This window comes from Dromiciops gliroides, chromosome 3 (genome assembly GCF_019393635.1).
Source record: "Dromiciops gliroides isolate mDroGli1 chromosome 3, mDroGli1.pri, whole genome shotgun sequence".
NCBI lineage: Eukaryota > Metazoa > Chordata > Mammalia > Microbiotheria > Microbiotheriidae > Dromiciops > Dromiciops gliroides.
In genome coordinates this window covers 334,291,015-334,313,268 of record NC_057863.1, presented here as the reverse complement: position 1 = coordinate 334,313,268, position 22,254 = coordinate 334,291,015, and the positions used below count along the sequence as shown (strand labels likewise).

General features: G+C 39.1%; 1 protein-coding gene across 5 annotated transcripts in view; it reads left to right on the top strand.

Annotated features, from left to right (window-relative positions):
- The window catches only part of HSPBAP1 (HSPB1 associated protein 1), a 51,352-nt gene extending 32,215 nt beyond the window's left edge, over positions 1 to 19,137 (top strand). For 4 of the 5 annotated variants that reach the window (XM_043999002.1, XM_043999004.1, XM_043999005.1 and 1 more), the window contains 6 exons: positions 1,513 to 1,697; positions 2,914 to 3,050; positions 10,348 to 10,519; positions 13,559 to 13,642; positions 18,251 to 18,361; positions 18,493 to 19,137. In XM_043999002.1, the coding sequence (XP_043854937.1) occupies positions 1,513 to 1,697; positions 2,914 to 3,050; positions 10,348 to 10,519; positions 13,559 to 13,642; positions 18,251 to 18,361; positions 18,493 to 19,044 (1,241 nt within the window). In that variant the 3' untranslated portion in view covers positions 19,045 to 19,137. The remainder of the gene's footprint in view (positions 1 to 1,512; positions 1,698 to 2,913; positions 3,051 to 10,347; positions 10,520 to 13,558; positions 13,643 to 18,250; positions 18,362 to 18,492) is intronic. The other variant, XM_043999003.1, reaches the window with a different exon arrangement.
- Positions 19,138 to 22,254: the final 3,117 nt, after the last annotated feature.

The window sequence follows — 22,254 nt, the reverse complement described above, 5'->3', positions numbered from 1 at the left end:
GGTTAAGTGACTTGCCCAGAGTCACACAGCTAGTAAGTGTTAAGTGTCTGAGACCGGATTTGAACTCAGGTACTCCTGACTCCAGGGCCAGTGCTCTATCCACTGCGCCACCTAGCTGCCCCAGACCTTAATTTTTTAATAAAAAAATGTTACGGATAATTTTTACCTTTATATCACAATCTTTTCCAAATATAGCCTCCCACTACCACCTTGTAACAAATAAAAAGAATTATGAAACAGGTAGCAAAGGACCACATTTGACAGCATATGCAATTTTCTGTATCCATATACTTTTCTAGGGGAGAAATATGTTTGCACATTTAATCTCAGGCACCCCAATTTTCCCTCTTGACATGGTGGTGTTCCCAATAGCACTATGTTTTTCCTTTTATTTTCCTTAAGATTCAAGGATGGAGGCAGCTAGGTGGCACAGTGGATAAAGCACAGGCCCTGGATTCAGGGGACCTGAGTTCAAATCCAGCCTCAGACACTTGACACATACTAGCTGTGTGACCCTGGGCAAGTCACTTAACCCTCATTGCCCTGCCCAAAAAAACCAAAAACAAAACAAACAAGATTCAAGGATAAACACCTTCCCCCCCCCCCAATACTTCAGAATTGGGAAAACAAATCTAATTTCATCCTTTCACATGAGAATTTAATAGACTTGGATTACGTTCTTTCCAAGACTTTATTTTTCCAGACAAAAATGTGTGTTTTGTACCGAAGCCACCGCATTTCCTTGAACATTTTGCTTATCCTTCAGTCAGTCCTCCACAGCTCCATTATGCCTTTTTGAGGTACAGCACATAAAACTGTATATTCTAAATGCAGGTACCGAGATGCAGTGTGTTACTACCATTTTGAATCTTAAGAATTAAAAGGCAAAACACAGCAACTTGTGCTTAATCAGTAATGTTTTGGTATGGACTATTCTGCTGCACTGTCACTTTACTTTTATTCTAATAAAAAAGCTCATGATAGACCATGATTTATTCAAAGAATGCTACAGCAGGATGCTATCAGAAATACCTACATGAACTGAGGCAGAGTGAAATGTACTGTATACAAAATAACAGCAATAGTGTAAGATGATCTGCTGTGAATGACTTGGTTATTTTCAGCAATGCAAAGATCCAAGATAACTCTGAAAGACTTATGAAAATTGCAGTCCATCTACAGAGAAAGAACTGATGGTATCTGAAAACAGATTGAAGCATAATTTTTTTGATAGTTCCTTAATCTGAAGTTTTGTTTTTGTCTGTTTTCTTTCACAACCTGGCTAATGTGGAGATGTTTTGCATGACTACTCATGTATAACTTATATTGAATTGCTTTAGTTCTTGGGGGGTGGAGTGGGGAGGAAGGGAATAAGAGAAGTTGGAAAACAAAGGTTTTTTAAAAATTGATGTCAAAGAAAGCTACAGTTGTAATTGTTGAAATCAACTTCCATTTTTATTCTTAGAATGGGTATTCAGCATACATTTAACACTAATTTCACTTCTGTTGCAGTTCCTCAGTTTGAAACTATGTGCAGTTATGTAGACGCTACACTTGAGGAATTTCTGGCCTGGATCTGTGGTCAGGGTGTTAACTCTGCTGGACCATTTAGCCATTATGATAATTCTGAGTTCTGGGCTTATGCTGACTACAAATATCTCGCCAGTGTATTTGAAGATAATACAGATGTTTTGCAGGTAAAACATCTCACTTTCAATCTGGATAATAATTTGACATTAAGAAGAATTTAAAATGCTTAAAAACTCCCTAAAAATCAAAATCCTTTGCAAGAAGTTTTACCTTCTTTCATTTATATATCTTCCCTCTCAAATACCATAGTAAGAATTTTTAATGTTTTATAAAAGCAGGAAAATACTATTGACACAGACTGAAGACAGCCACAAAACACAGTTTATACAAGGACATCAACATTGTAAAAAACACATAATTGATTCCATTTTATTTCCTGTTCCAAATTCTCTCTTTCCACCCTTCCTTATCCATTGAGAAGGCAAGAAAAAACCTATTACAAATATGTACAGTCATGCAAAACATATTTTTACATTATCACACAGAGAGAGAGAAAAGAGACATGCTTCATTATGCACATTTGAGTCCATCAGTTTTCTGTCTGCCTGTGGGCAGCGTTTTTCACCATGAGTCCTTTGGAATTGTGGTTGGTCACTGAAATGGTTGGAGTTTCTAAGTTTAAGAAAAATAACTTTGTGGGCAGCTAGGTGGTGCAGTAGATAAAGCGCCAGCCCTGGATTCAGGAGAACCTGAGTTCAAATGTGACCTCACACACTTGACACTAGCTGTGTGACTCTAAGCAAGTCACTTAACCCTCATTGCCCTACCAAAAAAAAAATAATAACTTTGAAAAGTTTGAGAACTTTGATCAATTTAGTGACCAAACATGTTTCCAGAGGACCTTTGATGAAGCACATTAACCCACCTCCTGACAGAGAAGTGATGGATACAAGGTATAAAAAAAGGTACACAAAAAAAGATACATTTTTGGACATGGCCACTGCGTAGATTCATATTGCTTGATTTTGCCTAAGAAGTGATTTACCCAGAAAGATAAGTATCCTCTGTATGTCCCAGGGAGAAAGTGTGAGGGACTATATTGCAGTGGGGAGAACAGTCGCTTTCATTTAATGTTGGACTTTGAAATAGTCTCCCTTCAAAACAATGACAAGTGGTTATTGTTGGCTTATTGGAATTAGTTATTTTAGTACTTTGGTTTGGTAGGTTTCTGTAGGTCAGCCTACCCACTTAAACACCATGTCCAACTTCATATCTAAAGGATAGTGCCCCTGGAGTTTGAAAAATGGACTGACTTTCATAATGTGACTGATCAAATGATTAGTTGATTGAGTCACTAATTGTAACTTCTTTTTTCCTAAACAGAATGTAGCATGGTCTGACTTCGGTTTTCCTGGAAGAAATGGAAGAGAAAGCACATTGTGGATTGGCTCACTGGGAGCCAACACACCTTGCCATTTGGACTCCTATGGTTGTAACTTAGTGTTCCAGGTACAAGGAAGGTAACTGAGAATGTCTTTGTAAAGATAGCATGATGTAGCACAGTATTGTCCAAACTGTTTTCAGGAAGCATCTGTATTTCTTCCCTTTTGATATCAGTAAGGGTTCCATGAGGATGAAGATAGTCTTAATTTCTTGATTCCTTTTACTTCCTCAGCCTGAGAAGGGAAGGGAACAAGCATTTATATAGTGCCTACTCTGTGCCAGGCACTGTGCTTAGTGCTTTTTACAAAGATGATCCCATTTGATCACTGCATCACACAAGACCTGGCAAACTTCTGCTGTAAACAAGAGGAAATATTGGAATATAATATTATAAGAGGCAAAAATTTATCCTGCAAAGCTCAGCATAATCCTACCAGAGGGGAAAAAAATGGACCTTTAGTGGAGTGTAGGACTTTCAAGCATATCTGACCAAAAGACCAGAGCTGAGTAGGAACTTTAAAGTGCAAACCTGAGATCAAAGAACCCTGAAAAGATAAATTTATCTGAGTAATTGACAGGAAAGGAAATCCATAGCTCCAAACCTTCCTTCAAACATTTGTGAGTCATTAGTATCTTATAAGCCCCAAAGTGTTCTGTGGCTAGAATATTTGTCAGAACACTGATGTACGGATCGCCCTCTGAATGATACTATATGCACTTTCTCATTTTAATGAAGCCAATTAATAGGTGCCATTATGCCAACATTCTTACTAGAACCTTAGAATTAATTAAGTCTACAAGCTTCTGTCTACCTCTTTCTCCCATTACCCTATTTACTAGGAAATCACCCTAGTTGAACATGATTTCTTTCTGCTGCCCCTACTCTCAGTCATTAAGAGCTACTACTTGCCAAAGCAAAATTCCTTTTCCTCTACCACATCTTATTCTTTTCCTACCCAGCTCAGTCCTATATCTCCCCCAACCTGTCTTGCGGGGGAGAGCAATGAGGGTTAAGTGACTTGCCCAGGATCACACAGCTAGTACATGTCAAGTGTCTGAGGCCGGATTTGAACTCAGGTCCTCCTGAATCCAGGGCCAATGCTTTATTCACTGTGCCACCTAGCTGCCCCTGTCATTTCTTTTGCTTGCTGTTTTCTCCATGTCCTATAGAAGTCATGAAATTTTCTATACTCTATTCATGCAATTCTGTATTTCTTCAAGTTCTTTGTTTTTGTTATCTCTTTTGACACATTATTCCAGTTCATTGATATACCGTAATTTATCCATCTAATTCCCCAAGTGTTGGGTACTTCATTTGTTTCTAGTTTGGAAGGGTTTTTTTTTTGTTTGCTATTACAGTTGGTTCTTTTAGAAATATTTCCTACCATTAACATTGCTATCCTTTCATTATACATTGCTATTTATTGTTGATCTCTTCCTCATCTATTGGTGGTGGTGGTGGTGGTGGTGGTTGTAACTAATATTTATGTAATACTTTAAGGTTTGCAGAGCACTTTGTGTATTATTTCAATTGATACAACAACTCTTTGAGCCATGTGCCATTATTATCCCCATTTTATACATTAGTGAATTGAACCTCAGAGAGGTTATGATTTGCCTAGGTTCACACAGCTTGTTAAGTGGAATTCAAACCCATCTCAACCTGACTGTAGCCAAGTACTCTATCCTTATTGCACTGAAGAGATCACTCCCCATTACCTCCTCCAGTGCTGAATGTTCCTTTCCCCATGTTCCTACAACTCATAGGAAGAAGAGCCAGTATAATGACTTTGCCCTGGATTGGAATGAGAAGATGTGGGTCTGAGTCTTGACTCTGTCATTTATTTCCTATATAGCCTTTAGCAAGTTACATAACCTGACTGGTCCCCATTTTCTGCCTCTGTACAATGAGGGAATTGGAATAGATGATTGCTGAGTTACATTCCTATTTTAAATCTATGGTCTGTGATTCTTATTTTACTACAGCTTCTAGATCCTTACTCTGCCACCGCCACTCAACAGCTGTTCCTTTGAAATTTATTCCATCTGATTCAGTCACCCATGCCTGATCCTTTTCATTACCATCTACTATTCTCCAGGACCCTCTTCTGTCCTCAGGGACTACCTTTTTCTCTCCCTTAACTCATCATCCTCAGCAACTTCAAGTTGATGACTTTCCTATTACTCTGGCTTTGGAATTCTTCCACATCCTCATCCTTGGGGTTATCCTCCTTAACTGGACCTCATCTACTCATAGGAGTGACATACTTTGGATTGCACCATTATTCATGAGTCCCCACCTGCCAATATCTTGAATTATGAAATTCTCCTCAGCAAAATCTCTTGCCCTTTTATTGCCTAACTACTACCAAACCTTGCTTCTTTCTCTAATTTTGACCTTAGGATCCTCAGTCTCAATTCATCATTTTCTTAATCTGTCAATTCTGATCCGTGCATCAGAAGTTTGAATGGCATCTCCACTCCTGAAATCTCTTGTGGCTTTCTCCTTCCACTTTTCTTGCTCATCTCATGTCCCAGGTAACCCTTGCTATTTACCTTCTCCATTCATATGCCTGAATCAGTGAGAACTGAAGGATATCACAAAATGATGCTGCCTGGATTAACTATAAGAAACAACTAACATTCAAATAATACTTTAGACTTTGCAAAGTGCTTTCCTCACAGTAACCTTGTGAGGTAGGTAATAGGAGAAGTACCATTAGAGGCTGCTTGGCATACAATGGAAAGGGTCCTTGTTGGGGAGCCATAGGCCTGCATTCAAAGCCTGACTCTAAGGCTTACTACCTATGTGACCTTGGCCACATCACTTACTATCTTTAGTCATCAGTTTGCCAAACTGTAAAATTATGGACTGCATCATCTCCAAGGTCCCTTTCTATTTTAAATTTATGATCTCATGGCCCTTATTTTGCAGATGATTAAATTGAGGCACAGGGATGCCAATTCACTTGCCCATGGTCCTACAGTGATCAAGTGAGAGAGCTTAGAATTGAGGCTTCCAGGTCTTTCCCAAGTCCAGCATTGTGTCTACTGTCACATTCTTCATATACAAAAACAAGCTATCTAACTTCAACTAGATCCTCTTGTGTGGATATGTGGCACTTGTTACTCACCTCTGGTTAGCTAAATGCCACAGTCATCACTATAGCTATTCCATGCTTCTCCAAGCTTGTCTTCAAATCCTTCAGACTCCACAGTTATTCAGTCTCTATAAGCAGTTAACCTTCATTCCTATTTTACTGAGAATAAAGCCATCTATCCTGAGCTCCCCTATCTCCTCTCTTCCATGCCTGTCCTTCTTTCTCATCTAATTAAATGTTTTTTAATTTAATATAATTTCCAATTCCATATTTAACAAGCATTTACTTCTCCCCCACACCTCGCCCCCCCCACCCCCCCCAGAAAAAAGGGAAAGAAAAACAAAACCTTTGTAATAAATTCATGTCCTGCATTGGTCATATCCAAAAATGTGAGTTTCATTCTGCATTTTCAGTCCATAGCCCTTCTCTCAGGAAGTGGGTAACATTTTTCATCATTGGTCCTGTAGGATCATGGTTGGTCATTGTATTGATCAGCTATTTAGGTCTTTGAAAGTTTATCTTTACAGTATTGTTATTATTGTATCACTTCTTCTCCCAGTTCTGGTCCCTTCACTTTGCAGCGGTTCAGACCAGATTTCCCTGGTTTCTTCCTTTCATTTTTTTCTTACAGCACAGTAGGATTCTACTACATTCACATCACATAGTTTGTTTAGCCATTCCCAATTGACGGACACCCTCTTTAGTTTCTAGGTCTTGCGACCCCCGCCCCCCATCCCTGCCCGTGCATGCATGCATGCACGCACACACACACACACACACACACACACACACACACACACGCACACACAGATGATATAAATACTTTTGTTTGAAAAGAATCTTTTCTCACTTTGATTTCTTTGAGTTATAGGCCTTGTTGTGATACTATTGGGTCTAGGGGTATGCACAGATAAGTAAATAATGGGGAATAGTTCCAAATTACTTTCCAAAACAGCCATACAAATTTAAATTTCTTATCCAGGTTTATGCCTAATACTTATACTCTTAATCCCATGGCTTCCTACTTCCTCCAGGACCTTGCTCCATTGATCATCCTCACATTCTATTCTCTTCCTTATACTTTTAAACATGCTCAGGTCTACCTCATCCTACAAATAAAGGTTCCCCTCACTTTCTGCCCTTCCTCAGACCATCCATCTGTCTAGGAACCCATTAATTGCTAAAGATCTAATAAAAACAAGCATATTCGGGGGCAGCTAGGTGGTACAGTGGATAGAGCACCAGCCCTGGATTCAGGAGGACCTGAGTTCAAATCCGGCCTCAGACATTTGACATTTACTAGCTGTGTGACCCTGGGCAAGTCACTTAACCCTCATTGCCCTGTCAAAATGAAACAAAAAACAAAAAAACAAGCGTATTCTCACTGCTTCTTTCTTTCTTTTTCTGTTTGTTTGTTTTTAGTGAGGCAATTGGGGTTAAGTGACTTGCCCAGAACCACACAGCTAGTAAGTGTTAAGTGTCTGAGGCCAGATTTGAACTCAGGTACTCCTGACTCCAGGGCTGGTGCTCTATCCACTGCACCACCTAGCTGCCCCTCACTGCTTCTTTCTTACTACCCAGTCACTTCTCATCTTTCTAAAGGCCATCACCACCACACCACTGAAACCTTTCTCTCTAAAGTTACTAGTTACCCAGCTGACAAATCTAAAGGCCTTTTCTCATTCTTCATTCTGCCTTTCCTTTTTGAAATATTTTACACTGTTGACTACCCCATCCTTCCAGGAGAGAGCTGTGTTACAAGAACCTAGAGAGAAGAGAGTATGAAAGAGAAAAAGGAAATCAGAAGAATGAGGATTGAGAAAAGGTCATTTGATTTGGCAATTAAGAGGTCATTGGCAATATAATATAAATAACAAAAGAAAATGCAAAAGGTGAAAAGAAAACAGTCTTTACAAATATGTGTGTTTTGTTTTTTGTTTGTTTGTTTTTCAGGGCAATGGGGGTTAAGTGACTTGCCCAGGGTCATACAGCTAGTAAGTGTCAAGTGTCTGAGTCTGGATTTGAACTCAGGTCCTCCTGAATCCAGGGCTGGTACTTTATCCACTTCCCCACCTAGCTGCCCCTATGTGTATTTTTAAAAGAAAAATTTACCTCTCTATTAACTTTATCAATGTAATAACAGGATTCTCCTATGTGTTTATTATGATTGATGTTGTCAGTGGTGACTTTATTTACAGTCGTTGCTTTCTATACTCAATTTATATAAGTCTGTGTTTCTTTGAATTCTTTGTATTTGTTATCTCTTGTAACAGTGTTCCAGTTCAATGATATGCTGTAATTTATTCATATATTCCCCACATGTTGTGTACTTAGTTTGTTTCTAGCTTTTTGAGATTTTTTGTTTGCTATTACAGCTGGCTCTACTGAAAATATTTCCTACCAATAACATTGTTCTTTTTTGTTAATTAAGAAAAATATAATGGAATATCTGAAGGGGCAAAAACATTTTTCAGCACCATCATTATATTTCTTGGACTCTTCCTTTTTCCTTCAACCAGTGTTTATAAAATGCCCACTGTGAACAAGATACCCATATTTTGACATCAGGCTGCCAATCTATTGCCAATAAATATACTTTGAAATTTGAAATAAGTGTTTGCAGAGCCAAATCTGTTAGCTTGGTTTCTTGAGCAAAGATGGAGAGATGATAAGAGTTCTCAAATTTACCTTTTTGTTTAGTGAAATCTGGCTGTCTTCATCTCTCTAAGTACAGAGATAAGATTATAGTATCTTTTGCAGGTCAGAAGGAGTTTGATAATCATGTAAATTGAGGGACAACTCAAAGATTCAGAAGTAAGCTACTAAAAATCAGGGTATTCTTGTAATATACAAAATCTTATAATAAAAACTATAACATATAGTATATTTCTAAAACTGAAGCCATAACCTTACCTGTCTGTCAAAGTCCTTCATGGGAAAGTAAACCTTTATTTCAGAGATCTATTTTGAAGTTTGAAAAGAAAAGCAAAGGGCCATGTTTCATTTGAACTATTTGCTTTGGGAGTTGGAGATGGGGAAGGCAAATTGTGACTGGTGTAAAAAACCAAAATTTAGTAGTTTTTTTAAAAGTGAATATTTTAAAAGTCAGGCTGTGCATGGAAATGCTAAATAGAGTACTGGACTTGTTAGAAGACCTGAGCATGGCTTTACTTGTGTTACCAGTACGTGACCTTGAACAAGTAATTTGATTACTGGTGCTCTCTCTCCTATACTGTTGCTCTATTGTTGAGCTCAAGTGAGGTGAATTGTGTCACACTCTTAAAATGCTTTACAAATATTAGTTGTTATTATTATTACTGCTTTAATATCCATATCCTAGTCACTTATAACAATAGCTTAATACTGAACCTCTTGCCTCAGAGTCTCATAAGCCTTTTCATTCTTCTACTCTGTCCTCATCTCCTATTTCTTTTCTGTGAAGATCAGCGTGAAAGGAGACGTTTAACACTGAAATACACCATTTCAGAGTGAAATGAGCACCTTATCGTTCTTCTCCCTCCTCTCTCTTTCCCTACAATTTATTTCCTTTTTCTTGCTTTCATCTGTCTTGCTCTCCACTCTAATCTCCTTCTTAATTAGTTAACCATAATCTGGAACTAAACAATATGTTTCTTTATATTTGAATAGTTAAATTAAAAGTGAACAGACCATCTTTCTGTGGGTCTGCAACCTTCAATAGGTAGACCCTATTTTTGTTTTAAAGGCAGTGCACATATCCATTGCTTAAATGACATTCACTTAAAAGATTCTTAACTTGGGAAATCCATGACCAGCATAATAAAACTTCTAGAAACCATGTTATAGTTGGCATGGTTGAAAGCACTAGTTGTATTTAGGCTCAAGAGAGAAGAGTAAAGGCAAATCTACTAATTGTCTTTAAATATTTGAAGAGCTACCATATTTTAGAACAGAGAGTAGACTCAACCCATAGGACAGAACAGGGTGCAGTGGGTGGAGGTCACAAGGATGTAGGCTGGCTCAGCAGAGGATAGAACTGTATAATAATTAAAGGCTACCAACAGTGCCACAAGCACTGGCATCCACTGTAAGCTGAATAAAGTATAGAGAGAATTTCTGCAGTTTAAATTAGATTACATTTAAGGTCCCTTCCAGCTCTAAGAGTTTATGATTCTTTGAACTGAATTTATCTTACTTGATTTTTAATTAATTCAATTAATTAACGACTGTTAGCTTATATTGTCTTTTCTAGTGCATAGAGCATAAACCTTCATCTTTTTTTCCCCCCGGTTAGGAAAAGATGGCATCTGTACCCTCCTGAAGATACTGCTTTCCTTTATCCAACCAGAATCCCCTATGAAGAATCTAGTGTTTTCAGCAAAGTCAATGTTGTCAATCCTGATTTAAAACACTTTCCTCAGTTTCTGAAAGCTCAGAGGCATATGGTTACACTGTACCCAGGACAGGTAATTCTTTCATTTAAAAGGGAAGGGGGAGATGACATTTCTTCTCATCCCTATATCTTTTCCTCTTGTAAGCTGATAGAACTTCCTTCTTTTCACTACCCCTGCCTGCCCTTTTTCCCCCAACAGTGAACTTCAGAAAAACAAGTATCTTCCTTATAATGTATTAGTAAAGGGCTGAGGGAAGAGAGTTTTGGTCCTATGACTGAGGAGTGGGAAAAGATTAGCTTCAAAGAGCTCACTGTGACTCTTGGGCCCACTTCAAGCTCTCAGAATGTCCTTATGTTAATTTCTTCAGATAGAGTAAAGGTTAGATAAGGAGAGACTACAATGACAGTTTGGATCAGTAACTGTGACCTATGAGGCAAAATCAAATAAAATTTAAGGGTACCTCAATGACTGAGGTAGTTGGGGGGGGGCATAGGGGATACAGTGATGGCCTGAGTTCAAATCCTGCATCATGTATTTACTAGCTTTGTGATTCTTGGCAAACCACTTTAGCCTCTCTCAATTTCTCCCATCTCTAAAATGCAGATAATAATAGCACCTACCTCAGGTGCAATTACCTATCACAGGATTGTTTTGAGAATCAAATGAGATGGTGACGCAGTGAAGACAACGGTGATGATAGCTATCATGTAGATACTGCTTTTAGGTTTACAAAGCACTTTCCAAATATTATTTCATTTTATCCTTACAGCTACTCTGGGAGGTAGGTGCTATAATATGTAAAGCACTTTGCAAACCTTTAAAACACATTGCAAAGGCTAGTAGTTATTTTTGTTGTCTTTATTAAAATGAATGTGGTTGTGAACAATTGCCAGAAGTGAAATGGGTGTCTGAATGAACTTCAAATAAATTGTATTTAGTTCAGTTCCCTTAACTATAGATTTCTTTTTTGGTTTGTTTTTGTTGTTGTTGTTGTTGTTTGTGTGGGGTTTTTTTGTTTTGTTTTGTTTTTTGGTGGGGCAATTGGGGTTAAGTGACTTGCCCAGGTTCACACAGCTAGTAAGTGTCAAGTGTCTGAGGCCGGATTGGAACTCAGGTTCTCCTGACTCCAGGGCCGGTGCTCTATCCACTGCACCACCTAGCTGCCCCATAACTATAGATTTTTTAAAATACATTGTTGTTTGCCTTCTGGGATTTTATTACTGCTTAGGAAAGTTTTTCTGGTCTCCTATTAGCTGCCTTTTTCTTGAAAAGCTGTTCCAAAATCCCCTAAAGAAATATAATTGTTACAAATGTTATTTTTCAGTTCTTGTTTGTTCCTAGACATTGGTGATAATTGAAGTCACTGAGAACCATTAGATTATAAAGTATATTCTTGATAAGTAGTCCTGTGAAGCAGAAACTGACTTTGTCTCTTTAGATAAAGAAGGAAAAGCTTTTCCTTTAGATAGTGAAGGATAAGCTTTACAGTTGAGGTGTTTACCAGATTTATAATAAAAGCACAAAATATTTCATTTCAAATATGCAACTGAAGTAAAACCTTCTTAAGAGATCATAGATTGTTTAAAAAAATAGTTTGCTAGAGTTTATGATATTCAGCTACTATTTGACATTCCTCTGTCTCTGGGTACATACATATGTGTTTAGATGCAAAAGAGGAATAAGGGGGCTGTATCATAGATTGATCTATTCACACATTGTCAGAAAAAGATCAAATGAAAAATACCTTCTTTACATTGAAAGTTGATCCTTTGGGACTACTGAATCCATTACCAACAAGCAGAAAGAATTTCTAGGCCAAGCTTTCTGTGTTGAACACAGCTCTCTCCAATCTCTGTATCCCTGTCACACAGCTGTAGGTCTTTGTTTATGACCCAAGATGACTGTCAGTCATCTAGGATGTTTTTATATTTATTCAGGTTATCTAATCTGATCCATAGCTCATATCCTTGGATCCCAGCCCAGTAAACTGCCCCTGCTACCTCTAGTTATCCAAATAGCAAGAGAATGTTCCTATCAGGAAGTAAAATGAATGATGAAAATCTTCTACTCTAAATTCAAAGAAGTTCTTTCTCATTTTACTACAAAGTAATGCTTCATAGTTAAATCTAGATAAAAGAAGAAAATTGTTTCATTGTAAGAGCTTACTAATAGGTAGTCTTCTCTCTCCAAATAACCCACTGTTCAAACTCTCTTATCCTACCCAGCCCTAAGGAAGCAGGCATCTTTCCTTTCCAGTGATAACTCTCCCACCTGTGTTCTTAATTTACCATCTCCCCTCTCTGGGAACTTCCACATCTTTCTTCGGTATTTTAAATCTTCCCTTCTCCTCTGCTTCTTAGAAAAAGAATGAATAGGATTAGAGACAGGGAGAGTTGACCAGACAGGTTTCCCCTATCTTGAAAAAAGTCTTTATTTGACCTTGTTGTCTCCCTCTAGCTTCTCTTCCGTTGTTTTCGCTTTCATTGCTGAATTTCACATGAATAGTTTTCATCTTTTCCTTCCGTCTGCTCACCGCCAACTGATTCCTGTAGTCTTAATTCCCCCACCGTCCTCCTGAAATAACTCATAAAAATCATCTCTGACCTCATCACCAAGTTCAGGGTCTTTTTTAGTCTTTATTTTCTAACCCTCTTTGCAGAATATTTTACTTCAAACCCTTTCCCCGCCTCCCCACCCTCCTCCTCTCAATATTCATGACACCACACACTTGAAATCTTCTGCCCTTTTTCTCTTTACCTTATTTTTCCTCTCGCCTCCTAACTGTGTTTGACAAGTTCCTAGACTCAAACCTCTGTTCTCCTTGTTGTAGTCTATCCCTTAAAGAGGCTTCCTGCTACCATTTAAATCTCAACTTGTCTAAAATAGAAATTATCATCTCCCCATCTCCCGTTATCTGAATCCTACCCATTCTTTAAGTAATACAGTATCTTTAATCAACCCTCTATGAAGCATTTCCTAGTTTCTCCAGCTTTAGTACTCATTCATTTATCCTCTGATTTGTTTTTAGCACCCTGAGTTAAGTCCCTGCTCCTAAATATTAAAAATTATGTGTTTTATTAATTTGCTAATAGCTGTTTTCCTTATTTTCAGGTCTTGTTTGTTCCCAGACACTGGTGGCATTATGTAGAGTCCATTGACCCCATCACTGTCAGTATAAACTCGTGGATTGAACTGGTATTCTTCTTTTTTCTTTTGTGAATGAAAATAATTTCTTTAGGCTTAGTGTAGACTATGTAAAAATAAAGTGAATGTTACTCATGTTTTAACAAACAAGAATTTATATAGATGAGTGAGGGCTGGTCCCTTAAAAACAATCGCCTGAAGAAGATCTCCAAATCCAGGAAAAAAAAAAAGAACTGTGGAATATAGATGCTGAATGAACCATACGATTTCTTTTGTTTTTGGTGCTGTTGTTTTTCTCTTTTGAGGTTTTTCGTCATTGCTCTGATTCTTCTCTTATAACATGACTAATGCAGAAATATGTTTAATGTTATTATGTGTGTATATATAGATATATATAAAACCTATATCAGATTACCTGCTGTCTAGGGGAGGGAGGAAGAAAAATCTGAAATTGGAAAGCTTGTATAAACAAAAGTTGAGAACTATCTTTACATGTAATGGGAAAAAAAATAAAATACTTTGAGGTTTTTTTTTTAATTAATAATCACCTGGAAAGTTACACACTTAATCAGTGCTGCCATTACTCAAAACAGTCTTCTTTTGAAGATCTTCCTGATGACAGGTCATCTTCTTTGAACAAATTTATGCAAATCCATATGTGAGTTTGGAGCGCAACACCAGTCACAGGAGTAAAGAGATAGTGGGGCAGATCATGTGGACAGACTTGAATTAGGTTAGGTAGGGAAGCCTCATGAGGCTGATCAAATTGCAGTAGTTTTGAATGAGAACTAGGTTTTCATAGGATGATAAGGATCACTGTTGTAGGAAATAAGACTACGTTAGAGAAAGTAGACTTACAGAATAGAGGCTAGTTCCAGAAGGGACTTCAGAGGTTATCCAAGCCAATCTCCTAGTTCAGTAGAGAAATTACATCCACACCATAGCTGATAGATTTAAGAAGTCAGGCTATTCCATTTGGGAGTAGCTACAATAGAATCTGAATCTCACCATTACCTGGTCAAGAATCCTTACACTGACATCCCCATCAAGTGGTTATCCACTTCTACTTGAACATCTCCAAGGAGGAAGACCCACAACCTCCAAGGCAGCCCTTTCACTTTTATCCACTGTACCACCTAGCTGCCCCAGCCCTTTCACTTTTAAATAGTTTTATTTGGGGGTGGGGTGAGGTTAGGAGTGGGGAGGATGTCCTTGCATGAAGCCTTAATTTGCCTTTTTACAACTTTTTACAACACTCCTAGTTCTGCCCTCTAAGCCCAAGCAGAACAAGTCTCATCTCTCTTCTTTTTTGACAGCCCTTAAAAAACTTTCAGACTTATTCCTCCCCACCCACTCAAGTCTTTACTTCTTCAGGCTAAACATCCAGTTTTCGTATGACTTATTTTCTAGTGCTTTTGCCCACTTCTGGACATATTTTAGTTTGTCTAATTTTCCCTGAAATCTACTTCAGATGTGGTCTGCCCTTGCTTTGCACTCTAGTTTTGTTTTCTTGCAGCCTAAGATGAATTTTTTTCAAATTGCTAACTCATATTGAAGCTTGTAATCCACTAAAACCAGATCTTTTTCATAGGAATTGGCTTGCCTCCTGTACTTGCCAGCTTTCATTTGTGAAGTTTCTTTTTTGAACCCAAGTAGAGAACTTTACATTTATCTCTGTTAAATTTAATATGAATACGTTGTGCTCAACACTCAGCTTTTAAGATCCTTTTGGATCCTAATTCTGTCATCACAAGTTTGGGAAAGGCTTCCTGTTGACAAGGCAGGATTTTAGCTGGGACTTGAAGGATTCTAGGGAAGCCAGGAGGTGGAGATGAGGAGGGATATGCCAAGCATGGGGGGCATATTCCAGCCAGAGAAAATGCCCAGATCCAAGAGATCAGATATCTTGTTTGAGGAACAGCAGAGAGGCCAATATCACTGGATTGGAGAGAGTGCAAGGCAGAGAGAAAGGGGTATAAGGTGTAAGAAGGCTGGAGAGATGGGAGGGGGAGCAAGTAATGAAGAATTTTCAATGCCAAACAAAGGATTCTGTATTTTGATCCTGAAAGTGACAGGATCCACTAGAGTTTATTTAGTGAGATGACAGACCTGCACTTTGACAACTGAACAGAATGGGGAGAGACTTGTAGGCAGGCAGACCCACCAACAGGTTATTACAGTAATCCTGCCTGCAGTGGCAGAGGAGAGAAGGATGTGTATCCAAGAGACGTTGCAAAGGTAGAATCAGGCCTTGGCAGCAGATGGGATATGGCGGGGCAGGAGATAGTGAGGAGTTGAGGTTGACACCTCAGTTGCAAGCCTGAGGACTAGGAGGATAGTCCATCTTCCCTTCCTTCTTCACATTCTTCTGCATTCCAACTTCCTGAGACAGGTGACAATTTCCGTCTGCTTCTGTACATCATTTTTCTTTATTTTCTCCTTTTTAGATTCTTCCCCCCCTCCAATTCTGTGAGTATTAATGGAATCCTCAATTCCTCACTCTGCCTCACCTCCCATATCTAATCAGTTGCAAAGTCTTGTCACTTTAGCCTCCACAAATCTCTCAGATCAGTCCTGCTTTCTCCATGCTAAGCTAAGGGTTTGCTAAGGTAGACCTTTGTCCCCTCTTTCCTGGGCTCTGGCAAAAAGTTCCTCATTGATCTCCCTGCCTCTAGTCTTTCTTTCCAGTAATCCATGCATCACACCACTGCCAAAATGATAGTCCTAAAGCCCACTTCTGACTATGTCAGCTCTCCTGCTCAGAAAACCCTCCTGGCTCTCTAATGCCTTGAGGATAAAGTACAGATTCCTCTGACTTTTAAGTTCTTCACAATCTGCTTACAACCTATCTTTTCATATTGATTTCACATTACTCTTCCTCACACCTTCAGTGTCCCAGCAAACTGACCTACCTGCTGTTCCCTGGGCTCAACCTTCCATCTCTCAATTTTGCTTTTGCACAGCCTGCCCCTATGGCTGGAATCCTCTCCTCTCCTTCCCTACTCCCACCTCATGGAATCCCTGGCTTTCTTCAGGGCACAGCCCAAGGACCACCTCTTTCACAAGGCTTTTGCTAATACACACATCCCCCCAGTTCTAAGTGCCCCCCAATCCCTTTCTACCTACTTTGTATATTGTTGTATTTCCTTATCTGTGTGCATGTCATCTGTCTCTCCCCAGTTGTGAGAGCTTTAAGGACAGAGAGTTTCATTTTATCTTTTATCCTCCAGCTTCTAGCATTGTACTTGGCACTAGTAGACATGTGGACATGTAGAAATCTTTATCAGATTGAATTTCAAGGAACATATTATTCCTCTGATAATCTGGAGAATAGAGATGCATTCTTTCAGACCCTTCACTTTCTCTTTTAGAACAGAGCTTTCCTCAGCTTTATTTTAGGTGTGTAACGTCTACATATTTTAATGTTTTTTGCATCTTAAAATGTGTTATTTGATGCCTTTTGTTTTTACATCATAGTTATTTCAAGATAGACACCCCATTACCACCAAATGAGCCCTACCTTGTAACAAAGAAAACCAGTTAAGCAATACCAACCTTCATAGTGAAGACAACATTGATAGTGTAGACGTTTTCACCCGTAGTCCTCCACTTCTCTACCAGAAGAAGAGAGATGCCTCTTTAACTCTTCTCTAGGAATAAGATTGACCATAATTACTCAGCATTTAGTTTCATTTTAGTTATGTTCTTGGCAGTGGGGAGGGAAAGAGAGAGTGACTATTTGAACACATTAAAGTAGTATGAATAGCTAGCATTTATATAGTGCTTTTAAAGTTTGCCAAGTACTTTATAAATATGATCTCTTTTTATTTTCACAACAACCATGGGGGGTAGGTGGTGTCATTATCTCCATTTTACAGTTCAGGAAGCTGAGGCAGAGTTTAAGTGACTTACTCGGAGTGGTGTAGCTAATAAGTTTCTGAGGCCATTTTGAGTTCAGATCTTCCTGACTCCAGGTCCCGGACCCTTTCCACTGAACCACCTAACTGCCTCTTACAGATGAAATGAGGACACTGCCTCTTCTCTCTACCCTTCTCATTCCATGCTATCTTCAATATTGTAGTCAAAAGTCTATGAAAGGCTATCTTTAATTTCCTTTATTCCTCCTAAATACACAAGGAAGACACTACCAGATTTTGTTAAGGAGATGTGCACCCCTGTGCTTGATGTGTCTTAGAATCTTCTAAAACTCTAAACGTATCAAAATGAACAAGGTTGAAAAAATATGAAATAAATTAGATTAGACTAAAATGTTCTAGGCTAATTTGTATACAGATGCTTCTGCAAGGAATATACCACCTAAATGCATAGAAAGTGTGTATCCCCTTCTCATGTATTAGCCAGTGTGTTCTTTTTCTTCTTCTTTTTTTTTTTTTTTGGTGGGACAATGCGGGTTAAGTGACTTACCCAGGGTCACAAAGCTAGTAAGTGAATGAGGCCAGATTTGAACTCAGGTCTTCCTGAATCCAGGGCTGGCGCTTTATTCACTGTGTCAGCCTCAGTATGTTCTTAAAACATCTTGTGTAGTTGACAAGAAACCAGTAAGACTTCAAAGAGGAAAGACTCATTTTCTCCAGTAGTAGTCATGGTTCACAACACTGTCCCTAAAACAGCTCGTCTTTTTCCCCCCTTTGTCCATAGGAGGAGGACCACCAGGCTCGGGTTGAAGAGGCCATTACCCGAATGCTAGTGTGTGCCATGAAAGCTGCAGAAGATCCCACCAATACCAAAGCCTGGTTAAACCCAACAGAAGTAGGCAGCCTCTTATTTGTATTGTATCAATTGATAATTTATTGGGAAAAGAGCTTCAGGTGAAGCTATTCCTTTTATAGGAAAACTGAAGACAAACACGTCTTTAAAAAGTCTTCTTTCCTTTTCCTTAGGTAGAGGGAACATCTCATGAAATCAATTGTCAGTACTTAAATGGAGCCATTTCTGCCTATTGGGAACACAGTAAAGTAGCAGAAACATTAACACCCACAGAGTTCAAAATAAATGGTGAGCACAGAGTGGAGATGCCCTTAAAAAAGAGGAAAGTGAACATGCACCCCAGAATGAAGGAGAAAGGGTCGCCTCTCCCTAAGTCAGCTTCAGGTACAACAAAGCGTGAAGAGAAGATTCCCTTTGGCCCGGATCTAATTCCAGTAACACCCAGCCTTCAAGGTGAATCTTCAGAGAGAAGAACAGCTGAGAGTGATGTTAAAGACCTTGTCAAGGAAAGCAGGGGACATCTGGGGAAATTAAATTGTGCAGAAGAGCAACCTTCGATGAATAAAGCTGAGACACCACTTGCAGATAACATTGTTTCTGACTGTATCACCTGCCCTTCTCAAGCATTCATCTCTACAGATGACTTGCTAGATTGTTTGGTGAATCCTAAAGTAATCAGTCTAGTAGCACATCTTTTGTTACAGAAAAGGACTTGTAACTTCTAAGTTTTTTTTTAATTAAATGATGTTACATTAAAAGGCATTTTTCCTTTATTAAAATATATTTTTAGGGGCAGCTAGGTGGTACAGTGGATAGAGCACTGGCCCTGGATTCAGGAGGACCTGAGTTCAAATCCGGCCTCAGTCCCTTAACACTTTCTAACTGTGTGACCCTGGGAAAGTCACTTAACCCCAATTGCCCAGCCAATATATATATATAATTTTTTTTTTTAAGTAACTTACCATTTTCTTTTGCCTTGTCATTTCAGACCATTTCAGAGTTTGGAAGGGTGAATTAAGTGAGTGTCATAATTAGCAAATGCAGTATGCTATAATATTTCCCCGAGAGAGAAATGATGATTCGGAATTAGTAGCGAGACACAGATACTCCTAATTATCCAAGGGCTATCATATGGGGGGGGGGCGGGGCATTTGGGGTTAAGTGACTTGCCCAGGGTCACACAGCTAGTAAGTGTTAAGTGTCTGAATTCGGATTTGAACTCAGGTCCTCCTGACTCCAGGGCCAGTGCTCTATCCACTGTGCCATGTAGCTGCCCCATGGGCTATCTTTTTTTTTTTTTTTTTTTTTGCAGGGCAATGGGGGTTAAGTGACTTGCCCAGGGTCACACAGCTAGTAAGTGTCAAGTGTCTGAGGCTGGATTTGAACTCAGGTACTCCTGAATCCAGGGCCGGTGCTCTATCCACTGCACCACCTAGCCGCCCCGGGCTATCATATTTTAAAAAGAAAATTTGTAGTATATTGGGGAAAGCACTGGATTGGGAGTTCGAAGGGCATGGGTTTGGATCCGGGTTCAGTTGCTTACTATCAGTGTAACTTTGTGCAAGTCACTCTCTGGGACTCAGTCTCCTCAGATGTAAAATCATGGAGTTGAAAAAAATCTCCATTAAAATATCTCACTCAGGGGCAGCTAGGTGGCGCAGTGGATAGAGCACCGGCCGTGGAGTCAGGAGTACCTGAGTTCAAATCCGGCCTCAGACACTTAACACTTACTAGCTGTGTGACCCTGGGCAAGTCACTTAACCCCAATTGCCTCACTAAAAAAAAAAAAAAAAAAAAAAAAAAAAAAAAAAAATCTCACTCATTTAGGTTAAAAACCCTAAAAAAGCATGACATGAAAAATCCCTTTAATATATGATCAAAAAGATCTAAATCAAAGAGCTAATATTTTCTATATATATATATATATATATATATATATATATATATTGTGTGTGTGTGTGTGTGTGAGGCAATTGAGGTTAAGTGACTTGCTCAGGTCACACCGCTAGTAAGTGTCAAGTATCTGGGGCCGGATTTGAACTCAGGGCCGGTGCTCTATCCACTGTGCCACCTAACTGCCCAAGCTAATATATTCAATGGAGGAACACTGGATGCTTTTTTTGTTTTGTTTTTCGGTTCTATTTGAAACTACAAATCTCCATTTTGTAGCACTTGACTTTTTAAATTATATAATAAATCCCAAACATAACTTTCAAAACAGCACTTGTCTGTGCTTCCTTCTTACCTCTGGATTTTCAAATATGTTAACAGTGGTTCCCTTTTCTGACATTGCTAGCTCCCCTTCCCCAACACAAGACACCCTCCCAAATTTAAGACCAAGAGAAAGAAAATCATCATCATAAGCCCAATCAAGGAAAACATCTCCAACATGCTTCATTATAGGTATTCTGGAGATATGGTTGGTCATTGTATTGGTTAGAGTTCTGACTGTATCACCTGCCCTTATCAACCATTCATCTCTGTACAGTTGACTTGCTAGATTGATTGGTGAATCCTAAAGTAATCAGTCTAGTAGCACACCTTTTGTTTTCAGAATTGTTTTTCTTTACAATGTTGCTGACCTTATGCAAATTGTTATAGTTTTGGAGACATCAGTTCTAAACCCAGGAACCTCTGAAATAGGCTTTTTTTGGTCATTTCTCATGATACAATCACATTCATTACATTGATATTAAAAGATACTTTTGTGTACCATTGTAATAATGTACATTACACTGATAAACACAATTTGTTCAGTCATTCCCCAGACCTCCCTGGGCATCAATGTAAAGCATAAATTATCAGTCAGTGTTTATTAAGTACCTGACATGTGCCAAGCAACAACACTATGCAGTGAGAGTACAAAAAGGCAAAAGACAGTCCCTGCCCTCAAAGAGCTCACAGTCTAAAGGGGAAACAACAAATATGTACAAACACATTACAGACAGGAATAATGAGAGAGAAGGGAGGGAAAGCACAGGGACTGTGAGGGAAGGGTGGGGTTTTAATTGGGACTTGAAGCCAAGTAGTCTGGAGATACATCAGGGACAGCCAGAAAGAAAGACTAGCTGAGAGATCAAAGAGTATGTAGGGGATGAAGGGGACTGGGGTGGGGGGTAAGATGTAAGAAGGCTAGAAAGGTGGGAGGGGTGAACCCCAGAAGCTTTTATGTTTGACCCTGGAAACAGGGAGCTAAAGGAATTTACTGGAGGGGAGGAGAGGTGACGTGGTCGCCCCTGCCTTTAGGAAGATCATAGAGGATAGACTGAATGGGGAACGCCTTGAGGCAGGCTATTACAGTAGTCTAGGCATGAGGTGATGAGGGCTTGCACCAGAGTGGCGGCCCTGTCGGAGGAGAGAAGGGGACATATTGGAGAGATGTCGCAGAAGTGAAATCCACAGCCCTTGGCAACAGATTTGATCTTGGTGGATGAGACTAAGGACCTGAGGATGATTCCTAGGTTTCAAGCTTGGGACGGTGTTGTGCTCTACAGTCATAAGGAAGGGAGAAGAGGAGGAGAGGAAAGGTTTTAGCAGGAAGGTAATAAAACATGCATATACGAACCTATAGGAGAGAGTGGTGAGAGAGGTAGGAGAAGAAACCAAGTAGGAGAGACGAGAGTGGTGAATAAAGATGCTGTTTCTTGTGAATAAATTATGTATATTTGTATAGACGAATAGGACAGTTGTCAAAGCTTCAAAACAGAAATAAAACATAAACCAACTGATAATAGATTTAGGAAAGACAGTAGCATAGGGGATAGAGAGTTGGGCTTTGAATTTGGAAAACCTGGTTTCAAGTTAGTCACTTAGTACAGTGCCTGGTACAAAGTAGGAGCTTGGTAAATGTTTATTGAATGAACAATTGAAGTCCTATGTCCCAAAGCTTAATGGCTGTGTGACACCTTCCCCTCCCACACCCAAGGCAATTCACT